Source organism: Rana temporaria, chromosome 2, assembly GCF_905171775.1.
Source record: "Rana temporaria chromosome 2, aRanTem1.1, whole genome shotgun sequence".
Lineage (NCBI taxonomy): Eukaryota > Metazoa > Chordata > Amphibia > Anura > Ranidae > Rana > Rana temporaria.
The window spans coordinates 249,797,556-249,820,489 of NC_053490.1; the positions used below are offsets into that span (position 1 = coordinate 249,797,556).

The 22,934-nt window shown below is 48.1% G+C and overlaps 1 protein-coding gene across 1 annotated transcript; it reads left to right on the forward strand.

Annotated features, from left to right (window-relative positions):
- Window positions 1–16,455: 16,455 nt before the first annotated feature.
- Window positions 16,456–22,240, forward strand: MRPS17 (mitochondrial ribosomal protein S17). The gene is made up of 3 exons (XM_040336754.1): window positions 16,456–16,567; window positions 19,512–19,654; window positions 21,853–22,240. The coding sequence occupies exons 2-3, from the start codon at window positions 19,532–19,534 to the stop codon at window positions 22,150–22,152; spliced, it is 423 nt and encodes a 140-aa protein (XP_040192688.1). The 5' UTR covers window positions 16,456–16,567; window positions 19,512–19,531; the 3' UTR covers window positions 22,153–22,240.
- The last annotated feature ends 694 nt before the right edge of the window (window positions 22,241–22,934 follow it).

Genomic DNA, 22,934 nt, shown 5'->3' on the forward strand with positions numbered 1-22,934 from the left:
ATGTCCCTCTGTCCTCTTCATTTTGGTCTGATCTATATAGTTGTATACAAAATACACTTTTTATCTTTCAAAAAGTGTTGGGAGGTATGCATTTGTTTCTTCATCACTGTTAGCCCCATATTTTGCACCAATTTTAAACTTTTCAGTTTGCTGTGGTGTACCCAGTGCCAATCCTGACCTCCCAGGGACCCTAAGCAAAATTCTGATAAGGGGCCCTCTACGGCGGCAAAAAAATGGGAGTGGTTTACACGGAATAGTGGGCATGGCTCAGAGGGGTGTGGTTAGAGTCTGAGATGAATGAGGGATGGAGGGAGAAAGAAAAGAAAGAAAGAGGGAGAGAAAGGAGGGATAGAAAGAAAGAGGGAGAGAAAGAGATGTAGCGCTACTCCCGAAGGACCCACTGATTGTTTTGGGATCGGTGTATTAAGTTACCCTGTAGTGTGTCTAGGGGTGATAGCAGTGAGCCAAAACAGTGAGCGAATGTCCAGTCATCAATTGAATTTTTTAGAATGCTTTATTCCAAGGCCCAACACGGCCAACATAAACATGAGGTAGGATAGGAAAGGTTGATGAAGCATAAGGAGACGGAAGTATCAGGCCTTAGATATTAAAAGAGCAATCCTGCTCTCAGTAACAGTGAAATCAGTTCGTCGCCACTCTAGCCAGAGTGGGTGAAGTGCCCCCGGACAGACTTCTGCCACAAGCCTGGCAGCCGAAGTGTCACTTGTAGATCGCTGGAAGGAAACAGGCCTCTGCCACAGGCTTAGAAATTCAATGAGCGATGATTGGATTGAGCGAATCCTCCCAGTAAATTCAGTTAGAATCACCGGTAGACAGCTGCACTGTACCTGTCAGTATCTCGGTGACCAGACTCCCGATGGTTCGTTCAGAACTCCTCTTCAGCCTAGGATCTTCCTAGTAAATTCCAGGACCCAGCAAGTCGCTGGGGCCCCTTTCAACATCAGGATAGAGCTCAGCATGGTGCGCAACTCTGGCCAGGTAGGCCATGGTGGCAGGGTCCATGGATGCGCGCACCCTAAAGGAGGATGCCGCACCTGGAACTCGGACCCTGCGAAGAGAGAAGAATCAATGGCGTCTGCCACAGATATACCCCTCCCCAGCATGCCCAGCGAGGGAAAACTCCTCTAATTGGCTGCTGGGGAAAAGTGGCTCTGCCAGAACCTCTCTATCGCCAACTGTCGCCCTGGGATGCGGTCGCACCCCTGGAACACAGACTGACCCATAGGACAGTTCCGGAATGACAGCAGCCCAAATTTAACAAATCGTGAATGGGAGCAAAAATTAACTCTCCCATTCCCCACTAACTTTAGTGTAGTGCCCACACTGAAAGTAAGGGGGCTCTACAGAGAGAAAGAGAGAAAAGGGAGAAAGAAAGAGGGATGGAGGGACAGCAGGCCCAGATCCTACACCACAATTGTATGTGTATTCCAGAAAGTTTAACAAATCAGCAGATAAAGATACTCTGGTGTTGGCACCATGGTTGTTATGGTGTCAGGATGATTGAAGCGCATTATTTCTATTATTACATTGTAATATAGAATGAAATTATTAAACTCACCATAATGCAGAATCAGTGAAAGCCCTGAGTCCCTCCTTACATCAGGCATTCCCAGTGGAGCCCCTCCTTACATCGGGTGTCCCCAGCGGAGTCCCTCCTTACAACAGGCATTCCCAGCAGAGCCCCTCCTTACATCGGGTGTCCCCAGCGGAGCCCCTCCTTACATCAGGCATTCCCAACGGAGTCCCCCCTTACACCAGGTATTCCCAGTGGAGTCCCTCCTTACACCAGGTATGATCCCCCAGCAGCAGAGACTCTCTCTCCACTGCCATTACAGAACAGTGGACAGTGGTGCCATTGGTCTTCAAGAAAATGGCGGCCGGCGGAGACATTGTCTCCGCCCGACTGCGGACCTCTAGCGGCGGCGGTCTTCAAGAAAATGGCAGCCGTTGGAGGCCGCGGACCTCTAGCGGCGGCTACGAAGACGAAAAATCAGGGGCCCCCCGAGTCATTTGCGGGGCCCTACGCATGTTGCGTAGCATGCGTATAGGGCGGATCGGCCCTGGATGTACCACAATTATTTCAATGCATGCTACAAACATTACATACATGTCACTGTGCATACCACTTGTAGCGGTACCCCCATAGGGGCTGCTGAGTGTAGTGGTCCATCTCTCATCCTGCCCAGCCAGGCACGCAATTTCAAGCATCCAAAGTCGTGTAACAGTCCTTGCGCTTGTTTTTTTGTATTTTATTGAGGGGAATTTAACTTGGATAGGGATAGGGAAATTATGAGATAATTGACAGTCAATGTTGGGACCAACTATATACATTCATAATATATACAGTCTCCTTTCTCTCTCTCTCCAGCACTTCACTTGCTTGCAGACAATCTCTCCTTAACACCTCAAGCACTTCACTTGCTTGTACTTTCTGGACCAGCTAGTATGGTAGGCCTGACAGTGGCTCAGCCAGGCTCAAAGCAGATGCCCTTTGCAGACAGGGACTGTGGGCCCCTATGGTGTAGCAAAAATATTTAAAAGTCCCAGTGCTAGCTGCTCCCAGCACCACCTCTTCAGGCACTGCCAGCCCTCCTGGCTGCAGCTGCCCCCTTCCACTGCCCATGCCACCACAAGCCTCCAGACTGGCTCTGCACCCAACCAAGACTGCTCCATCTCAGTCCTCTCAGGCATGCCTCCCAGTCCTCCCGACTGTGTAAACACTCCCGTAACTTCTCCCGTCGCCTCTTGGGGGTCACGTGTCTTCCTCAGGGGGATCCCCCTGGGGAAGACATGTGACTCTGTGTCAACACGTGTAGCGGAGGGGATAGGACGACAAAGGAACTGGGGCTCTACAGAGATTTAGGAGCTGATCGAGATATTTTGATATGCGGCTCTATGTTACACAGTTAAGCCTAAAGTTTTCTATAGTGTGGTGCGCTGGTGTCAGGGCTGGGCTCAGCCCTTCCTTCTCTGAGCTGGCCGCTCAGCTGTCAGCTAATTGCCAGCTCCTATCTCTCCACAGTGACTCACCTGTTGTTAATCCTGCTCGTCAGTCCTGCCTACTTAAACCTTCCAGTTCAGATGATCTCTGCCTTTGCCTTGGTCAACATCACAGAGACTTTCTCCTGCGTTGCTGTTGAAGACTTTGCTCAGCTGACATCCCTTCTAGCTGCTGATCCTGCTTGCTGTTCTACTACGTATATCTCTGGCTCTCTGATATTTGGCTTGGCTGACTATCCAATACAGTTCCTGAATTCTGGCTATGTTTTGACTACGCTTACTCTGTTTATCTTTAAATTAGTATTAAACAAGTGTGATTTAACTGTAAGAGCCGGTTCACACTTAGGCAGCACGACTTCGGGGGCGACTCCGCAAGGCGTCCTGAAGACGACTTCAGAGGCGACCTGCAAAATGACCTCTTTATAGAAGTCAATGCAGGTCGCCCCGAGCCGCCCCCGAAGTCGTACAAGAACAGGGACTTGTGTCGCTCCTATTAGAACGGTTCTATTGCATACAATGGGACACGACTCGTCAGGCGGCTGAGTCGCCTGACGAGTCTCCCCAGTGTGAACCGGCTCTTATTCTGCCATGAATTCAGAAAATGCAGTCAATTCACTTGTTGGTAATATTTTTTCCAGATTAAATGACCAAGATCACCGCTTGGGTCAGTTTGCCATGGTGTTACAAATGCTCACTTGGAATCTCCCACTGTGGCTGCTCTGGTAAAACCTGTGTTGCAGGCCATCCCTGCTGCTGCTCCGGTCTCTGTGCAGGCAGAGGTATGTCTGGTTCCGCTCCGATTCCCCAGCGATTTGGGGGCGATCCAGTTCAATGCAGAGGGTTTCTTAACCAGGTTGACATATACTTTGAGATGCTGCCCCAGGCGTTTCCCACGGACAGAAGCAAAGTAGGTTCTGTGATATCTTTGCTTTCTGAGAGAGCCTGGACCTGGGCAAACCCTCGATGGGAGACACAAAAACCTGTGGTCCTGAGTTACCCAGAATTTGTGGCTTCTTTCAAAAGGGTATTTGACGTTCCCGCGCGCTCCGCTTCTGCTGGCAAGAGCCTCATGTACTAAGAATGTAAGGGCTGATGCTTTGTTAAGACAATTTTCCTCCACTTCCAAGATGGAGTCGGAGTCAATTCTGATTCCTGTGTTTCCTCTTGATCGAATTCTAGCTACAGTTTGCACCAGTCTCACTTCTCCTTTGGGTGACAAAATTCTTGCTGCTCAGGTCGATGCTCCTCCTGAGAAACTGTGTGACCGCTGCTTTGTCCCAGAGAGTCTCCATACTGCCGTGCTCCAAACTTACCATTCTCCCAAAGCTGCTGGCCACCCTGGGAAGAATCAACTCTTTTAGGCCATTTCCCAACAATTCTGGTGGCCTAGTCTACGTGCTGATGTAACCGCCTTCGTGGCTGCCTGTTCCATGTGTGCTCAGAGTAAGACTCCACGACACCTTCCAGTTCCTACAACCCATACCCAATAGAGAGAGGCCCTTGATCCACCTGTCTATGGATTTCATTGTGGAGTTATCCAACTCCCAGAGCAACACAGTTATCCTTATGGTGGTTGTCATGTATCAGATAAGACCAGAACTGTGTGGAATGCAACAGAAGAAACCCAAAACATGTGCAAATCAAATATAATGATTTATTAAATATAAGTGAAATAATATAAATACAACCACCTCCAATACCACACAGCAACCAATACCAAACAGAACCCACAAATAACAGTAACAGACAAATATTTACTTTAAGTAATGAGGAAAACTAGAATCATAAACAGGGCCAGGCTAGGGTCTTTAACGGGAGGGCAGCAGCTGGGGAAAGGGAAGACAAACAGGACAAGGAGAGGATGGATGGATCACAGGAGGGACGGGTACAAGTACAAGGCTCAGGGTTCAGGTAACAGACAGGAACAGGATCTAGTACAGATACAGAGCTTCTTAGGTTCAGGGTCAGGACGCAAGGAAAGATACCAAGGCAAGGTATGAGTGTGTCTGCTGGGTATTTATACACATCTCCTGCAATCAGACTCAGGTGATGCCTGACAGCAGGAGATGATGACGGCCCCACACTGCCAGAAACCACCCGCTGGTGGACGCCAGTACTGCGGCCCAAAGATCACATAGTACCTCAAACAGGGGAAAGCTGCCCTGGCAGTTCCAGACTGCCAAGAGACACCTGCTGGTGGACCACAGTACTGCACGCCAAATATCAGGCAGTGTCATCAGCAGGTGGAACCTTCCCTGACAGTGGTAGACCGGTTCTCAAAATGTCTCATTGTAATCCACTTAAGAAGTTGCCCACTTCTAAGGAACTGGCTTCCATTTTTGCTCGGGAGATCTTTCATTTACATGGGCTACCCAAGGTGATTGTCTCAGACAGGGGTAGTCAGTTTGTGTCCCGGTTCTGGCAAGCTTTTTGTGCACAGTTGGGAATTCAGCTTGCTCTCTCCTCTGCGTATCACCCACTGTCAGGGTACTAGCTCCATCTCTGACAGATTCCCGCACATGCCCAGTAGAATGACATTTCGGCGCATACCTGTGCGTGGTTTGCGCGCACGCATGCGCGGTACGGCAGCGCGCCGTGTGCGTGGAAGCGCGCACGTGCACGTATGCGGCAACCCTGGGGCCAATCAGAGGCCGGACATTCCTATTTAAACCAGCAGCCTTCCCTGAACAGGTTGCTGGTTTGTCTTCAGCTCCTATGTGTTTACCTGTTGCCGTACCTGCCTGTTTTGACCCGGAATTCCTGACGACTCTCCTCTCACCTGGAACCTCTGACCCTTTGGCTAACGTTACCTGGATTGCTGTTGTCTCCTGCCCCTTGACCTTGGCTTGCTCTCATGGACTCCCTCTGAACTCTCCTGCCCTTGACCCTCGGCTTGTGACTCGGATTTGCCCTCATCTCCTGTGGACCCTACCAGACTCACCTACCAGTTCCTGCCTGACCAACGCTTGTGTCCAGTCTTCTGCACCTGCCCTGCTTCTGTCAGCTGCACCAAGTCTTCCTGCCAGCTCCCGGCGCCGGTGCCTCCTTGTGCCGTCCCTCCTCTGTCCCAACTCCAGGGAGTGGTCTGCACAGGGTCGCAAAGGTGAGCCGCCCTCAGCATCTCGGTCTCGGTGAGTACAGGTTCTGACAGTACAAACCAGCCCGATGTCTGAGACCGACAGGGCGCGCTCACCCTTTGAGACGCTGTGCCAACAGGTCTCCGCCTTAACAGAGGCAGTCCAGAAGCTTCAGGAAGGCTACCTCCAGATTGATGGCCGCCTCCAACAACTGGCCGGTTCCCCAGGTCCATCCACTGCGGCCCTAGCCTCTTCACCCGGACCTTCTGCTGCCCAAGCTCCTGCAAGCCCTGCCATGATGGGGAGTAATCCCGAACCCCGGGTCTCCATGCCCGAGCGATTCTCAGGCGACCGCCGGAAATATCGGGCTTTCAAGAATGCCTGTTCCCTTTACCTGGCCTTGCAACCTAGAACTTTTGCGACCGAAGCTGTTAAGGTTGGATTCGTAATCTCTCTCCTTTCTGAGGAGCCTCAAGCATGGGCACACTCCTTAATGGAACAACGCAGTCCAATACTTGACTCTATGGACACCTTCTTCACCCACATGGGGAAATTATACGACGACCCCCTACGTGCAGCCACCGCAGAGGGTACTCTGCACAGCTTAAATCAAGGGAGACGGCCGGTGGAAGACTACACCGCCGAATTTAGAAAGTGGTCTGCTGACACAGGCTGGAATGAGTTGGCCCTCAGGTACCAATACCGCCAGGGCCTCTCTGAGAACCTAAAGGATGAGCTTGCAAGGTCGGCACCCCCTGCCTCTCTGGAGGATTTAATCCAAACCGCCACTCAGCTGGATAGGCGCCTTCGAGAACGTCGTTCGGAGAGGTTCCAGTCCAACCGGCCTAACTGGGTTCCACCAAGATATGCTCCAGTACCTCCGCCTCACCCAGCTCCACCAAACACCTCATTACCCGACCCAGAGCCGATGCAGCTTGGTATAGTAAGGGCCCCTCTGACTCCAGAAGAAAGACTCCGGAGGCGTCAATCTAACCTCTGTCTGTACTGCGGAGCCGCCGGACACTTTTTGCGCACTTGCCCAGTAAGGCCTTGTAAGTCGAAACCTCCATCTGCTATCAATTTCCCTGTTACCAGTTTGCCTCAGACTTATGTTATCCTCTTTCTTTCCCTACAGCTCCCGGAAGGGGCAACACGTCTGCCGGCGATAATTGATTCCGGGGCCTGCAGCTGCTTCTTGGACTCATCCTTGGCCCAAAAGCTGCGTATCCCCTGCCGTACCAAGGATTTTCAGCTGCAAGTTCATCTGGCTGATGGCTCTCTTCCCCGTTCCGGATTGATTACCCAGGAAACCCTTCCTCTTTGTGCCATCTCAGATTCTGGGCACCGGGAGTTCCTCTGTTTGGACTTGATCCCGTCCCCCATGTTCCCTATCATTCTGGGTCTCCCTTGGCTACAAGTTCATCGGCCCTGCATTGATTGGCTCAAGAAAGAAGTCAGCTTCCCTTCCACCTACTGTTCCCAGCACTGTCTCGCACCCGCTCCAGTCGCCTGCTCCACGCTAGCTACTCCACCTGAAGACCTACAGCATGTTCCTCCAGCCTACCTAGACTTCAAGGACAAAAAACAAGCCGATTGTCTCCCACCACATCGGTCATATGACTGCCCCATTGACCTCTTGCCCGGATCTGAAATTCCCTTTGGGCGCATATTCCCCTTGTCTGAGACTGAGTTGAAGACCCTCAAGGTCTATATTGAAGAAAATTTAAGTAAGAAGTTCATCCGTCCCTCCTCCTCGCCAGCGGGGGCGGGGATCTTCTTTGTCGAGAAAAAAGATGGATCGCTTAGACCCTGCATTGATTATAGGGAGTTAAACAAAATTACCATCAAGAACCGGTACCCGCTGCCTCTAATCCCCGAGCTCTTTCAAAGGTTCCGATCAGCTCAGGTTTTTTCTAAATTGGACCTCCGGGGCGCCTACAATTTGGTCCGAATAAGGGCAGGAGATGAGTGGAAGACTGCGTTCAGGTCCAGATTCGGGCACTTCGAGTATCTGGTCATGCCCTTTGGGCTCTGTAATGCGCCCGCCACCTTCCAGCATCTAGTCAATGACATTTTTCGACAATTTTTAGATGACTTCCTCGTAGTCTACTTGGACGATATTCTCATCTTTTCAGCCACAAAAGAATTACATCGGCAACATGTCAGGCAGGTTCTCACCATCTTGAGACAACACCGGCTTTATCTCAAATCAGAAAAATGCGAGTTCGAAAAGACATCAGTGCAATTTTTAGGATTTATCATTTCTGTGCATGGGGTAGCCATGGATCCCCAGAAAATCAGTGCTATTCAGGAGTGGGCACCTCCAACAGACAAAAAGGGCGTTCAGCGCTTCATTGGCTTCGCCAATTTTTATAGACGATTCATCATCGGTTTTTCATCAATTGTTTCTCCCATCACCAAGTTGACCCGCCAGGGGCACCGCTTCCAGTGGCCACAAGAGGCTCAGGAGGCCTTTATCAAACTCAAAACGGCCTTTACCTCGGCACCTGTACTTTGTCATCCGGATTCTACGTTACCTTTTGTTCTAGAAGTGGACGCCTCGGAATCTGCTACAGGCGCTATTCTTTCCCAGAGACAGGGACCGAAGTCGCTTCTTCACCCAGTAGCCTACGCCTCTCGGAAACTAAGTCCTCCTGAGCGCAATTACGACGTAGGCGACAGAGAACTACTGGCCATAAAATTTGCACTGGAGGAGTGGAGGTACCTGCTGGAGGGGGCAGCGCATCCCATTATCATTTTCACTGACCACAGGAACCTGGAATACTTACGGTCTGCAAAACGCCTTAGGCCCAGACAAGCCCGTTGGGCTCTTTTTTTTGCTCGCTTCAATTTCCATATTACCTATCATCCTGGCGCAAAAAATGGAAAAGCTGATGCCCTCTCCAGGATGTTTCCAGAGACGCCCGATACTTCCGAGCCCAGCACGATCCTGTCACCTCAAAATTTTTTGCTTCTCCCTCAAACAGATTTGTTGACTGCTCTAAAGACCGCATGCCAACGGTGCCCTGATCATGAGGTTTCCTCCTTGGAGAAAAAGGACGACCTGCTGTGGTCTCGTGGGAAGATTTTTGTTCCAACAGAGGCAAGACAGTTAATCCTCAGCACCTTCCATGATCGTAAATTGGCTGGCCATTTTGGTACCCGTAAAACTTCCGAACTGATCTCTCGCTCCTTCTGGTGGCCTAAATGGAGGTCCGACTGCAAGGATTATGTCTCTTCCTGCATTCGCTGCCAGCGGAGTAAGGGGCCAAACACGAAGACCTGGGGGCTGCTGAAACCCCTTCCTATCCCAGAACGGCCCTGGATTGACATCTCCATGGACTTTATTGTCGATTTGCCTCCTTCAGCCGGGTTTACCACGATCCTAGTCGTGGTGGACCGTCTGTCCAAGATGGCGCATTTTTTGCCCATGGTGGGTACGCCCTCCGCGGCAGACACAGCCAAAATCTTTTTTAAAGAGATTATCAAGCTCCATGGAGTGCCCAAAAGCATAGTATCTGACAGAGGTACTCAATTCACATCCAAATTTTGGAAGGAACTTTGCAGAGCTTTGGAAGTGAAGATCTGTCTGTCCTCGGCCTATCACCCTCAAAGTAATGGCCAGACAGAGCGCACTAATCAAACGCTAGAACAGTATCTACGATGTTTTTGCTCAGTCTCCCAAGACGATTGGTCGTCCTTGTTATCTACAGCCGAGTTCGCTTACAATAATTCCATACATTCTTCCACAAACCAAACCCCGTTCTGGGCTAACTTCGGTTTCCACCCTTCCTTTTTGCCGGACTCCATCCCGGAAACATCTGTGCCAGCGGTCCAGGAACGTGTGACCTGCATCCAGCAAAACTTTCAGAAGTTACAGGAAAGCATGCAGCAAGCTCAGCAGGACTATAAGAGGTTCCATGACAAGGGGAGGAAGGATTGCCCTGTCTTCAAAGTGGGTGAGAAGGTCTGGCTATCCGCCATCAACCTCAAGTTACCTATTCCCTCTCGGAAGCTGGGTCCAAGGTTCATCGGGCCATTTGAGATCAGGCGAGAAATCAACCCAGTAGCTTTTGAGTTGGCTTTACCCAGGTCCTACAAGATCCACCCTGTGTTTCACGCCTCTCTGCTTAAGCCCGTTGTGTCTGACCCCTTCAACGGTAGAGAAGAACTGCCACCTCCACCAGTGGAGATTGAGGGTGAAAAAGAATTTGAGGTGGAGGCTATCTTGAGCTGCAGGAAAAGAGGAAGGCAGTTGCAATACCTTATAAAGTGGAAGGGATATCCCCCTGAAGATAACTCTTGGGAGCCTTCCCGGAATCTCCATGCCCCTCGCCTGATTCGGGCCTTTCACCTGGAACACCCGGAGATAATGACCAGTTTGGGCGTCCGGAGTCCGCCCCTTGGGGGGGGGCACTGTCAGGGTACTAGCTCCATCTCTGACAGATTCCCGCACATGCCCAGTAGAATGACATTTCGGCGCATGCCTGTGCGTGGTTTGCGCGCACGCATGCGCGGTACGGCAGCGCGCCGTGTGCGTGGAAGCGCGCACGTGCACGTATGCGGCAACCCTGGGGCCAGAGGCCGGACATTCCTATTTAAACCAGCAGCCTTCCCTGAACAGGTTGCTGGTTTGTCTTCAGCTCCTATGTGTTTACCTGTTGCCGTACCTGCCTGTTTTGACCCGGAATTCCTGACGACTCTCCTCTCACCTGGAACCTCTGACCCTTTGGCTAACGTTACCTGGATTGCTGTTGTCTCCTGCCCCTTGACCTTGGCTTGCTCTCATGGACTCCCTCTGAACTCTCCTGCCCTTGACCCTCGGCTTGTGACTCGGATTTGCCCTCATCTCCTGTGGACCCTACCAGACTCACCTACCAGTTCCTGCCTGACCAACGCTTGTGTCCAGTCTTCTGCACCTGCCCTGCTTCTGTCAGCTGCACCAAGTCTTCCTGCCAGCTCCCGGCGCCGGTGCCTCCTTGTGCCGTCCCTCCTCTGTCCCAACTCCAGGGAGTGGTCTGCACAGGGTCGCAAAGGTGAGCCGCCCTCAGCATCTCGGTCTCGGTGAGTACAGGTTCTGACACCCACAGTCTAATGGGGCCGCAGAAAAAGCCAATCAGTCCTTGGGGCAATTCCTGTGTTGCTATATTTCTGACCATCATAACAACTGGTCTGACCTTTTACCGTGGGGGGAGTTTGCTCACAATAGTGCTTTAAATTCTGCTTCCCGATTGTCTCCGTTTATGGCAAACTATGGTTTCCAACCTTCCATGTTGCCTGACTCGTTTGTTCCGCAGAGTATTCCTGCGTTAGAGGAGCATCTCCGTGGTCTTCGTTCCACTTGGGCACAAGTCCAGGAGGCTTTGCAACGATTGGTACAGACTCCATGCTGACCGCAGACACCTGCCTGTGCCTTCCTACCAGGTTGGGTACAGAGTCTCGCTGTCATCTCGCAACCTCCGACTTCGTATTCCTTCTCTGAAGTTCGTGCCTCGGTTTATTGGGCCTTTCCGTATCCTTCGCAGGATAAACCCAGTAGCTTACGCGTTGGACCTTCCTTCTAGTATGCGTATCTCAAATGTGTTTCATGTCTCCTTATTGAAACCTTTGGTCTGCAACCGATTTACCACCTCAGTGCCACGTCCTCACCCTATACAGGTTGAGAACCATGAGGAGTATGAAGTACAGTCCATTGTTGACTCCCGTAGGTTCCATGGGCGCATACAGTACCTAGTGCATTGGAAAGGGTACGGTCCGGAGGGTCTCATCCTCAGATGTACATGCCACTGTCCTCCTCTGTGATTTCTATAGACGTTTTCCCCTCAAGCCCGGTGGTCCTCCGAGGGGGTGGATCATTGAGGAGGGGGGGGGGGTACTGTCAGGGCTGTGCTCAGCCCTTCCTTCTCTGAGCTGCCCGCTCAGCTGGCGGCTAATTGCCAGCTCCTATCTTTCCACACTGACTCACCTGTTCATGATCCTGCTCGTCAGTCCTGCCTACTTAAGCCTTCCAGTTCAGATGATCTCTGCCTTCGTCTTGGTCAACAACACAGAGACTTTCTCCTGCGTTTCTGTTGAGAGATTCTGTCAGTAGTCAGAGGTAGAGGGGAGGCTGTCACCACAAAGGGACCACAGTGAGTAACTGAAGCAAGTCCAGAAGCACGGTGGAGAATCTGTAAACTTCAGGCGGTGATAAAGTCAGGGACCCAACCAGCAGAAGTGACACTTGCAGAGCAGCCTTGTGTGTCAAGCTAGGGACTGAGCCAGTCAGCAGGGGTGAAGCTTGAAAGTATCTGAACTGCGAAGCTAGGGACCCAGCGGGGCAGCATGGGTGACGCTTGAGGGAGATACCACTACAGAAGCCTTGAGGAGCTCACGTAAATCAGAGGGTCCAGTGAGAGACCAGGAGCTCAAGAACTACAAGGAGAAGTTGTAGTACAGCTGAGAAAACTGTTACTTTGAGTTGGGAACTGTTTAAGTACTGTTACCACAGGAGACAGCAATCCTGCACATGCAGAAGTTGCACCTTGCTGGGGCCTTTCCCTGTACGGCTGTTCCCCTGTTGAAGTCTTGAAGTCTGCAATTTGAATTTGCAACTACTTAAGGATGTCCTGGCCCTAACCCTCTTTCACCTACAAAATATAAAAAGGACTGTCAAAGAAATAAAACCTCTTTTACATCCAAGAAGTGTTTGGCGTCCAATGACTTTCACCACATTTGCACCCACTATGCCTTACAACCCACCACTTAAAGAAGGATTTCAGTTATCTTTGCCCTTGAAGGTTCCCATTAGAATGGAAGAGGTCAGAGATTTTGCTACGCAAGGGGAAAGCTAGAATTGATACCCTGTAGGAGCAGTTGCAGTGAAAGGACTACCACTGGTCCCCCAAAATGGAGCAGTACACAGTCACTGGATTCTAGAGCTTGGATCAGCACTCACAATTTCCCATTGCAGCTGCACACCTCCCAGCTCCCACCAGGCACTCTTCAGTTGGTCCTCTGGACCAAATCCTTAGCTCCAGTAGTAATTAGAAATAGACCCCCTATCTCTTCTATAGCTGGGACTTCAATGAACATCAGCAGCAGACCCCAGCAGAACCACCATAAGGACCGTTTTCATCGTACATGTTTGCCCGTCTGTACGAGGCCTAAAGCTCACCATAACACTGCAGTCGGATTCTACAATCACTTTTAGGCTGGGTTCACACTTGTGAATGGGTTCCCACATCGCACCTTAACCACTTCCATACCAGGCACTTAAGCACCTTCCCGCCCAAGCCAATTTTCAGCTTTCAGCGCTGTTGCACTTTGAATGGCAATTGCGCGGTCATGCTACACTGTACCCAAACAAAATTGGCGTCCTTTTTTCCCCCACAAATAGAGCTTTCTTTTGGTGGTATTTGATCACCTCTGCGTTTTTTTTTTTTTTTGCGCAACAACTAAAAAAAGTCTGAAAATTTTGAAAAAAATAAAGTTTTTATTTTTTTCTGTTTTTTTTTTGTAAATACGTTTTCTCTTTCAATTACGGACACTGATATGGCGGCACTGATGGGCACCGATGAGATGGCACTGATGGACATCGATGAGGTAGTACTGATGGGCACCGATGAGGTGGCACTGATGGGCACTGATTGGCAGCGCTGGTATGCAGCACTGATGGGCACTCATGGGTGGCACTGATGGGCACTCATAGGCGGCACAAATGGGCACTCATGGGCGGCACTTATGGGTGGCACTGATAGGTGGGCACTGGGCATGGATGGGCACTGTGGGGTGGCACTGATGGACACTGTGGGGTGGCACTGATGGACACTGTGGGGTGGCACTGATGGATCCATGTTGCCAGTCAGTGCCCATTTGTGGGCACTGATTGGCATCTTTTTATTTATTGCCCTTTTTTTATTTTTTTTACTGACTTATTTTTTGCCCCCTTTTTTTTTGCGCTTCCCTGGTGGTCCAGTGTGGGCTTCCCTGGTGGTCCAGTGTGGCGATCCGAGGGGGGGCTGCACTGATAAACAATCAGCGTGAACCCCCCCTGTCAGGAGAGCCATCGATCGGCTCTCCTCTACTCGCATCTGTCAGACACGAGTGAGGAAGAGCCATCAACGGCTCTTCCTGTTTACATCGTGATCAGCCGTGATTGGACACGGCTGATCACGTGGTAAAGAGCCTCCGCCAGAGGCTGACTGACACCCTGCATCACCGATCGCTGCGCGCGGGCATGAAATCCTGCAGGACGTCAATAGACGTCCAGTCAGGATTTCAGAACCACTTACTGTTATTGACCGGGCGGGAATTGGTTAATCGCCAGCGGTTCACACTGCCCTCAACGAACCACTGTGGGTTTCAATACAAACCCCTACACCCCTAGATCAGTTCGCAGATCACATTGTGAACTGTGAATTCAGACAGGAATCGGATCGCATGGGTGTGTTTCTTATAGGGTAAATTTCCCTTCACTTCGGCCACTTTCACACTGAGGTGTTTTTGCGCTGAAAATAGCCCCTGTAAACTGCCTCTTCTAAAACCCCAGTGTGAAAGCCCGAGTGCTGTAGGAAAAAAAAGTCCTGCAAGCAGCATCCTTGGGGCAGTGCGTGAGCGGTGTATACAGCGCTCCTAAACCGCCCCTGCCATTGAAATCAATGGCCAGCGCCGTCAAAGTGATTCGGCAGTGACGCTTTGTGGGCGCTTTTAACCCTTTTTTGGCTAGCGGGGGTTACAAGTGCCCTGCTAGTGGCCAAAAAACACTGCTAAACACGATGGTAAAGTTGCATTTTATCGTCAACGCGGCCAGCGCCTCAGTGTGAAAGTGGCCTTTCCCATAACCGAAACAGGAAGGGAGAAGAAATCTAGGGTTGTCACCACATTAGTGTCCCCATTGGAAGATTTCTGATTCCTGTCTCTGATAATAAGAGACACAGACAGCAAGAAAAACCTGACAGGTGTTCTAATCCCCTGCCACTCTATCCCCCCAAAAAAAGAAAGCTTTACCAGTTAGTTTTTTGTCAGTAATTTTCAAGCCAATTTTTTTTCAGTTTTTACATGCTTTTCAGAAGAAAATGTATATTACTTTTGCTGTGTCGTTTCAGTGAAAACAAAATAAATGATAGCTTTAAAGCAGAGTTTCACCCAAAAGTGGAACTTCCGCTTTAAGCACTCCTCGCCCCCTTACATGCCACATTTGGCATGTCATTTTTTTTTGGGGGGGGGGGGGGTAGTGGGTGCTTCTTTTTAAGTGGGACTTGAAGTCCCACTTCCTGTTCCTGCCTACGGGCTGCCTAGGCGGCTCCTCCTCTCCCCCTAGGTGGTCCCTCCCTCTCTGCAATCTTCTGGGACATGTGACAGGTCCCAGAAGATTGCCTGTGTTCCGTCAGATAAGGCGACCCATCAGAATTGGTAACAGAAGTGACGTTCCGTCGCCACCATCTTGCTACACCCCCACACTCCTCCACAGTAAGGATACACCAGGATGGAGACAAGCGGACATCTTGTTACACCCACCAGAGTTTTGCATTTCACAGTTATTTTTTTAAAGGAAAATGGAGCATATATAGTGAAATACCGGATTTGGAAATCCATCAGACTGTTTACATGTTGAATTATAAAAGCGCTCTGTGACATTAGCAAACCTGTGAGGTTAGCAGGTTTGCTGCTGCTTTTAAAATTCAACATTATAAACAGTCTGTTGGATTTCTAAATACTGTATTTCACCTTATAAGCTCAGTTTTCTGTTAAAAATAACTGATATACAAAACTCTGGTTGATGTAACAAGATGTCCGCTTGTCCCCTTCTCGGTGGAGGAGTGCGGAGTGTAGCAAGATGGCGGCAACAGAATGTCACTTCTGGAATAAATGAGTGATCTTGTGCATTGTATTGTGAACATTATTAGGTTTTGCAGCCGTTTTGTATATTATTTTATCACTTTTTGTTTTTACACAGTCACACTATTCTATATAGTAGCGCGAAGGACACACTTTTACAGAATGTCACTTCTGTTAACAATTTTCTGACGGGTCATCATATCTGATGGAACACCTGTCCACTGGGAGAGCGCAGCACGACTTGCGCATGTGCAGTGCACGCCCGGCCGCGAAGCCGCAAGCTGTCACGGCTTGGTGCCCACAGTTCCAAGGGAGGCACCAAGGAGAGGAGGGGGGAGGAGCGAGGCTCCGTGCGACGTCGCTGGACTGTGGGACAGATGAGTGTCTGTTTATTAAAAGTCAGGAGCTGCGCTTTTTGTAGCTGCTGACTTTTAATAAACAAAAAAAAAGCCTGGAACTCTGCTTTAATTGTGAGCTGCACTTCCCTGCTTGCAGCCCTCACTGACATGTAACATAAAGAAGAAGCAGCAGGGGGCGCTGTGAGGAAACACATGGCTGCAGGTCTCCTAGCAGAGTGTAATGGCTGAGTGACGTAATACGAGCGACAGAGGTCAGAGGGACGGGAAGAACAGAGTGGAGAGACAGGGCAGGTGAGGAGTGTAGTGTGGAGGGGTTATGGTGTATACGGCAATGAGGGGTGATGTGTGTGGAGCTGGTAGGCTCCTTATGCTGTGTGTGTATCACAGTGAGATCTGCTTCTTGTCACCACCATGTGATAATCTTCTGCTATAGTACTTACATCCCACCAAGAGTCTGTTCGTATGTGCAAGACTATTATTGGACTTTAAGTATAAAGATGTATTAATCAGATAATAAGGGGTCCTTGTAAGTAGTAATCAGTACACAGGATCCATGTATCATTGCAGATTAAAGCTCTGCTTACATTTTGCCTTCCCAATCAACATACTAATACTGACCGCTCTTCCCCTACCTCGTCCAATCAGAGAATGCCTTCATCTATCCATTGAACAGCATGCAAGATGTTCTGTGATTGGCGGCAGTACTAAGTGACCCCCTCGCCCCACCTTTGTAGTCGGAATACAGAGGGGGGGAAGACACTCGGCTCACTCCCCAGAAGATAGCAGTGCAGACTAGTACTGGGAATGTGAGCTGCCCTGTAAGGCATAAGATATGCATACTTGCATGTTGGTCCGAAATAACTACAGTGCATCCGGAAAGTATAAAATGTTTCCACATTTGTCACCCTTCTGCATCGCTGCAAGTCCTTCTCATGTCTGGAAGTACATTACAGTGACTGGCCAGACCAGGTATGAACTTTACAGCATAAAGTGCATCTGGGAAAGTATTCACAGCGCTTCACTTTTTCCATATTTTGTTATGCAACAGCCAGTGGCGACTGGTGCTCAGAATTTTTGAAGGAGTGCAAACATTCTGGAACCCCCCCCCCCCCCCATCAATTGCAGCCTCACTGTGCCCAAATGCAGCAACACTGTGACCCCCGCCAGCTCGCCGTCTGCCCGGCACTTACCCCATCTTGGTGGGGAAGCGGGTGACGGCGATGAGTGGTGTCGAGTAACAGACACGAGCACCCGATTCGCTGAGAGGCAGTTCAGTGTTTGAAAAGCAAATTTTAATTTGCTTTTCTAACACACCTGGGTGGACTGCGAGCGCCAAGTATGGCGCTCGCAGGTCACCTTTTTTGATGCCTATTGGAGGATAGGTCTCTAATCGGGTGCTTCAAAAACACCTCCTGAGGCTGTAATTCAGGCGCCCCCTTATGGATGCACCGCCACTGGTTACAGCAATATTCCAAAATGGATTAAATTCCTTAATTTCCACAATAAATCTACAAACAATACCCCATAATGACAACATAAAAGATGTTTGTTTGAAATCCTTGCAAATTTATAAAAAAATATAAAAAATCCCATGTACACAAGTATTCACAGCCAAGGATGGGCTCAGGCGTGTTCGCAGTTTCACATGCCCGAGCCCACTAGGTAGCTTACACTGTGCATCTGCAGATCGGGAAATGTCTCACTGCCTGTTATTAGCGCTACGCATTGCAAGCTTCCTGGTGGGCTTGGGCATGTGGAGCTGCGAACACGCCTGAGCCTGTCCTTATTCACAGCCTTTGCTCAATACTTTGTTGAAGCGCCTTTGGCACCAATTACAGCCTCAAATCTTCTTGAGTATGATGCTACAAGCTTGGCACACCTATTTTTGGGCAGTTTCTCCCGTTCTTCTTTGCATGACCTCTTAAGCTCCATCAGGTTGGATGGGAAGTGTTGGTGCACAGCCATTTTCAGATCTCTTAATTGGGTTTAAGTCTGGGCCACTCATGGACATTCGCAGAATTGTCCCGTAGCCATTCCTTATCTTGTGTTTGGGGTAGTTGTCCTGTTGGAAGATGAACCTTCGCCCAAGTTTGAGGTCCAGAGTGCTCTGGAGCAGCTTTTTATGAAGGATGTCTCTGAACATTGCTGCATTTATCTTTCCCTAAATCCTGACCAGTCTTCCAGTTCCTGCTGCTAAAAAACACCCCCACGGCATGATGCTGCCACCACCATGCTTCACTGTAGGGATGATATTGGCCAGGTGATAAACGGTGCCTGCTTTCCTCCAGACATGACGCTTGCTATTCAAGCCAAAGAGTTCAATCTTTGTTTCATCAGACCAAAGAATTTTGTTTCTCATGGTCTGAGAGTCCTTTAGGTGCCTTTTGGCAAACCCCAGGTGGGCTGTCATGTGCCTTTAACTGAGGAGTGGCTTCCATCTGGCCACTTCACCATACAGGCCTGATTGGTGGAGTGCTGAAGAGATGATAGTTCTTCTTAAAGGTTTGCCTCTCTTTCCATAAGAGAAATGATGGTGCTCTGTCAGCGTGACCATCAGGTACAGTTCCTTGGGCTTTGTGCACTGTTAAGTGTTGGGACCTTATATAGACAGGTGCGCCTTTCCAAATCATGTCCAATCAACTGAATTTACCCCAGGTGAACTCCACTCAAGTTGTAGAAACATCTCAAGGATGATCAGTGGAAACGGGATGAGTCGGAGCTCAAATTCTGAGTTTAAAGGCAAAGGCTGTAATTTGACTTTTGGCCACAAAGCATTCCGGTTGCAGCATGTGTGCAGCTGAGAGGCTGTATTTCTGTGTCTAGGTGGGCAGTCGGGGGACAGTAAAAACCACAGCTTGACTGCTTGCTTTTACCACCCCTTAGTTGCCTGTGTGAACAAATCCTTAAAGCAAACCTGTAAGAAGGGAAATATGTGATTTGTTTTTAAATGCACAACCTCCAGAACTGTAACCGCAGTCTTGGATTCAGAGAGGCAGTTTAGACTTTTGCCATCTGCAGGTCCCACATTTTTATAGGCACAGGTTTTTATTTTAGCCTGAAAACTTGTCAAGTGATATGTAGCTCTAAGGAAAAGCTTTACACCATCAAATTGGCAGCAGGTCAGTCTTTCCAGGAAGTGTTTTAAAGCCCTGATTAGTAGAGCTGCAAGGAATCAAAGTATATTGAGTGGAGTTTAAACTGGTGTTTTTATTTATTTATCGTATTTTGTTTTTAGATATCATTTGTCCAATCGCCATGTCTGGTGTACGTGGTGCTGTCCAAGCCAAATGGATTGTAGGAAAAGTGATTGGCACAAGTATGACAAAAACCGCAAAAGTCAGAGTGACAAGAATGGTGCTAGATAACTACTTACTAAAGGTAAATATGTGCATTTTATCTTTTGTTTTTTGTTTTTACTCTCTCACCTGATGTAGTTTGTTGGGATGTTGTCAGTGTACATTGTAAATATTGAAAACTCATACTGATAATTAGGATAATACAGGTGCCCAGTAAAAGACAAAAAAAACTTCCATACTTAACTGAGCTCATTTTCAATCCAGCATTGTGCCCAAGAGCAAGGGCTCTCTTCTCAATGAACAAAGAGGCAGCAGCCTTTGGCTCTTGTTGCTGTCTAACAGAGGAAGGAGCAGGAGGCATGGAGATTTTTACGTACCATAGATTTTTCGCCATTCCATGAGTGTGTGCAATTGTAAAGCATCACATGTAAGGTATCTATTTACTCGGTGTAACATCATCTTTCACATTATAGAAAAAAAAATTGGCCTAACTTTACTGTTTTTGTTTTTTTTTATTCGTGAAAGTGTGGTTTTTTTTTTTTTTGAAAAAAAAAAAATTTTTGAAACAGACCACTGTGCAAATACAGTGCGACAAAATATTGCAACAATCACCATTTTATACTCTAGGGTCTCTGCGCTATATATATATTCTCTCTCTCTCATATTTGGGGGTTCTAAGTAATTTTCTAGCTTGCTTCACCCTGCCCTGCACGTGCTCCATTGCTCTCTATTCTCAGCACTGTGCCTAAATGGCACGGGCTGTATGGAAGGGACGCAAATTAGGGAGATAGAAAATATAAGCAGGAAAGGTGACAGGATAAACTTGGATAAAAGTTTATATATTGTAAATGAAGAAAGTGACACACAGTTTTTGAGACCAATGAGAGGGTGAGTGACTGCTCTGGGCTTCAGCAAAAGGAAACAGGAGAAATGCTGGAGGTACTGTACAGCACACTAATTTTGATAGCATAAATATTAACGTAGAATGTATGTTCTTTTATTAAAGAACATTAATTGTTACCAAACTGTTATGGGTAAAGTTCCACTTTAAGGAACATGCCCAAATTCCCATTGTCTACACCTTTTACTTCTCCTTTATTTCCCCTGTGTTAACTTTACCACTACATCTGTTGACTACAAGAAACATTTCTTCAAAGCAAGTTTCTAACACTGTTCAGTGGCTATGTTTGCATCCATCCTTAAATGTCCATTACAGACATGCAGTCTGCATGCCTGTAATGAACATTCACGGACAGGTGAAACATTACGCATTTTACAAACTATTTGTAAATTTAACTACAAAAGCATGAAATATCCAGGTTCAAACTTACCGACCAATCAGCAACCAACCAAATTCACCTGTCTAACAGTGTGCGTTAAAAACAGAGGTTTAGTTGCACACATTTGCAAATGCATGTGTGAGCTGCAGTCCCAACTATAACATTGCATAGTCACCTGCCCCTTATCTATCCATCAGCAGTCATGTGCTCCTACTGAAGAGACTTAAAATGCAATGTTATAGTTAGGACTGCAGTATACAGAGCGCCTAAACGGGGCCTGCAGCTTACACATGCATTTGCAAATGTGTGCAACTAAACCTCTGTTTTTAACGCACACTGTTAGACAGGTTATTTTGGTTGGTTGCTGATTGGTCGGTAAGTTTGAGCCTGGATATTTCATGTTTTTGTATGTATATGCGCTCTTTCCAGCGCTCCTTATTGTATAGACCAGTCATAGGTAGGGGCAGTGACTTTTGTTTGTTGTATTTGTAAATTTACTGACAGTTGGCTACCCTGCTGTTCTCACCTTTGAGCAATGCCTGTATATGGTAACCTAACAGCTGTTTGTATACCTACTTCCCCCCACCGGGGATATGAAATCTATGCTTGTTTGACATAGTGGGGTTGATTTACTAAAACTGGAGAGTGCAGAATCTGGTGTAGCTCTGCATAGAAAACAATCGGCTTCCAGTTTTTTTTTTTTTTTTTTTGTCAAAGCTTAATTGAACAAGCTAAAGTTAGAAGCTCATTGGCTACCATGTGTAGCTTCACCAGGTTTTGCACTCTCCAGTTTTAGTAAATCAACCCCTGTATGTTCATATGCTATCTAGCAACCAATTAAATTGTAATCCTGGCAATGCTGTACCATAAAAAAATTACAAGATGAATGAGGTAAACTCGTATATGTAAATCCTCTTATGAATTTTGGTAGACCGTTGCCTGTATTTGAGAAATAGTTGAGCACAGAGTACTAACTGCTCTCTCTTATTTCCTTGTCTAGTATTACAACAAGAGGAAGACCTATTTTGCTCACGATGCCCAGAAGCAGTGCACAGTGGGAGATATTGTACTGCTGAAAGGCCTACCTGAAAGGAGGAGTAAACATGTCAGGCATGAACTGGCTGAAATCATATTCAAAGTGGGCAGAGTGGTTGACCCCTTAACTGGAAAACTGTGTGCAGGCACCAAATTTCAAGAAAGTTTAGAGGACATTGATGTGAATAGCCTTGATGAAAGGCTTCAGAGCATCCACCTTTCAGCAGAGTCAAGTAGTCAAGAAGAAAAGAAGGCTGAATCCTGAAGACTTACCTCTGTGTACAATACCCCTGTGTGTTATGTCTAATTGTTGTCATTTACAAGTAATTAAAATATTTTTTCCTACAGTTTAACACATTGATTTTAATCTAACTATAGCAAATCTATGGGGGAAAAAAACCTTTAATATCAAAAACATTGATATACACGTATATCGCTCTAAGGCAGTTTTTCTTACCCTGCTGCTCCAAAAAGCCTCTATCCCACATGGAGGGTGCAAACCGATGCATAGAAGAAAAGAAGGCTGGACAGCCGCTCTCCTGTGCAATTTCTATATTCAAGAGCCGGATACTACAGGTATCAGCTTATGTTTCACACCAAGGTCGAGTGCTTACTCGTAGCTCAAAAAGCACCCTCTATTTCTCTCAGCTGCCTCCAAATTTATTTTTCTTTTATTTGCTGCTGCGATATCCAACATTCTGTTAGAGAGAGTGGCTATGTTTGTTCTTTATCATCCCAAGAAGGACTATGGAATTTATAATGAGCATGGAACAATGCACATACATGATTAACTTGCACTGCTTGTTTCTAAAAACAGAAGTGAATGGGGGGGGGGGGGGGGTCTTGGAGCTAATGGAGGAAGGTTCAAAGAGGCAAAAATACTAAGTAAATGAAATAATTTCATGATAAATGAATTTCAGAGAATTTAGGTAGTATATATGTCTGAATGGACACACGCAGCAGCCCAGCTCAGGTTCCTCCATAATAAGCTGTTTGGGCGATCGGTAGGAGGGAGGGGCAAAGAGCGCTAGCGAGGGACCCGAGAAG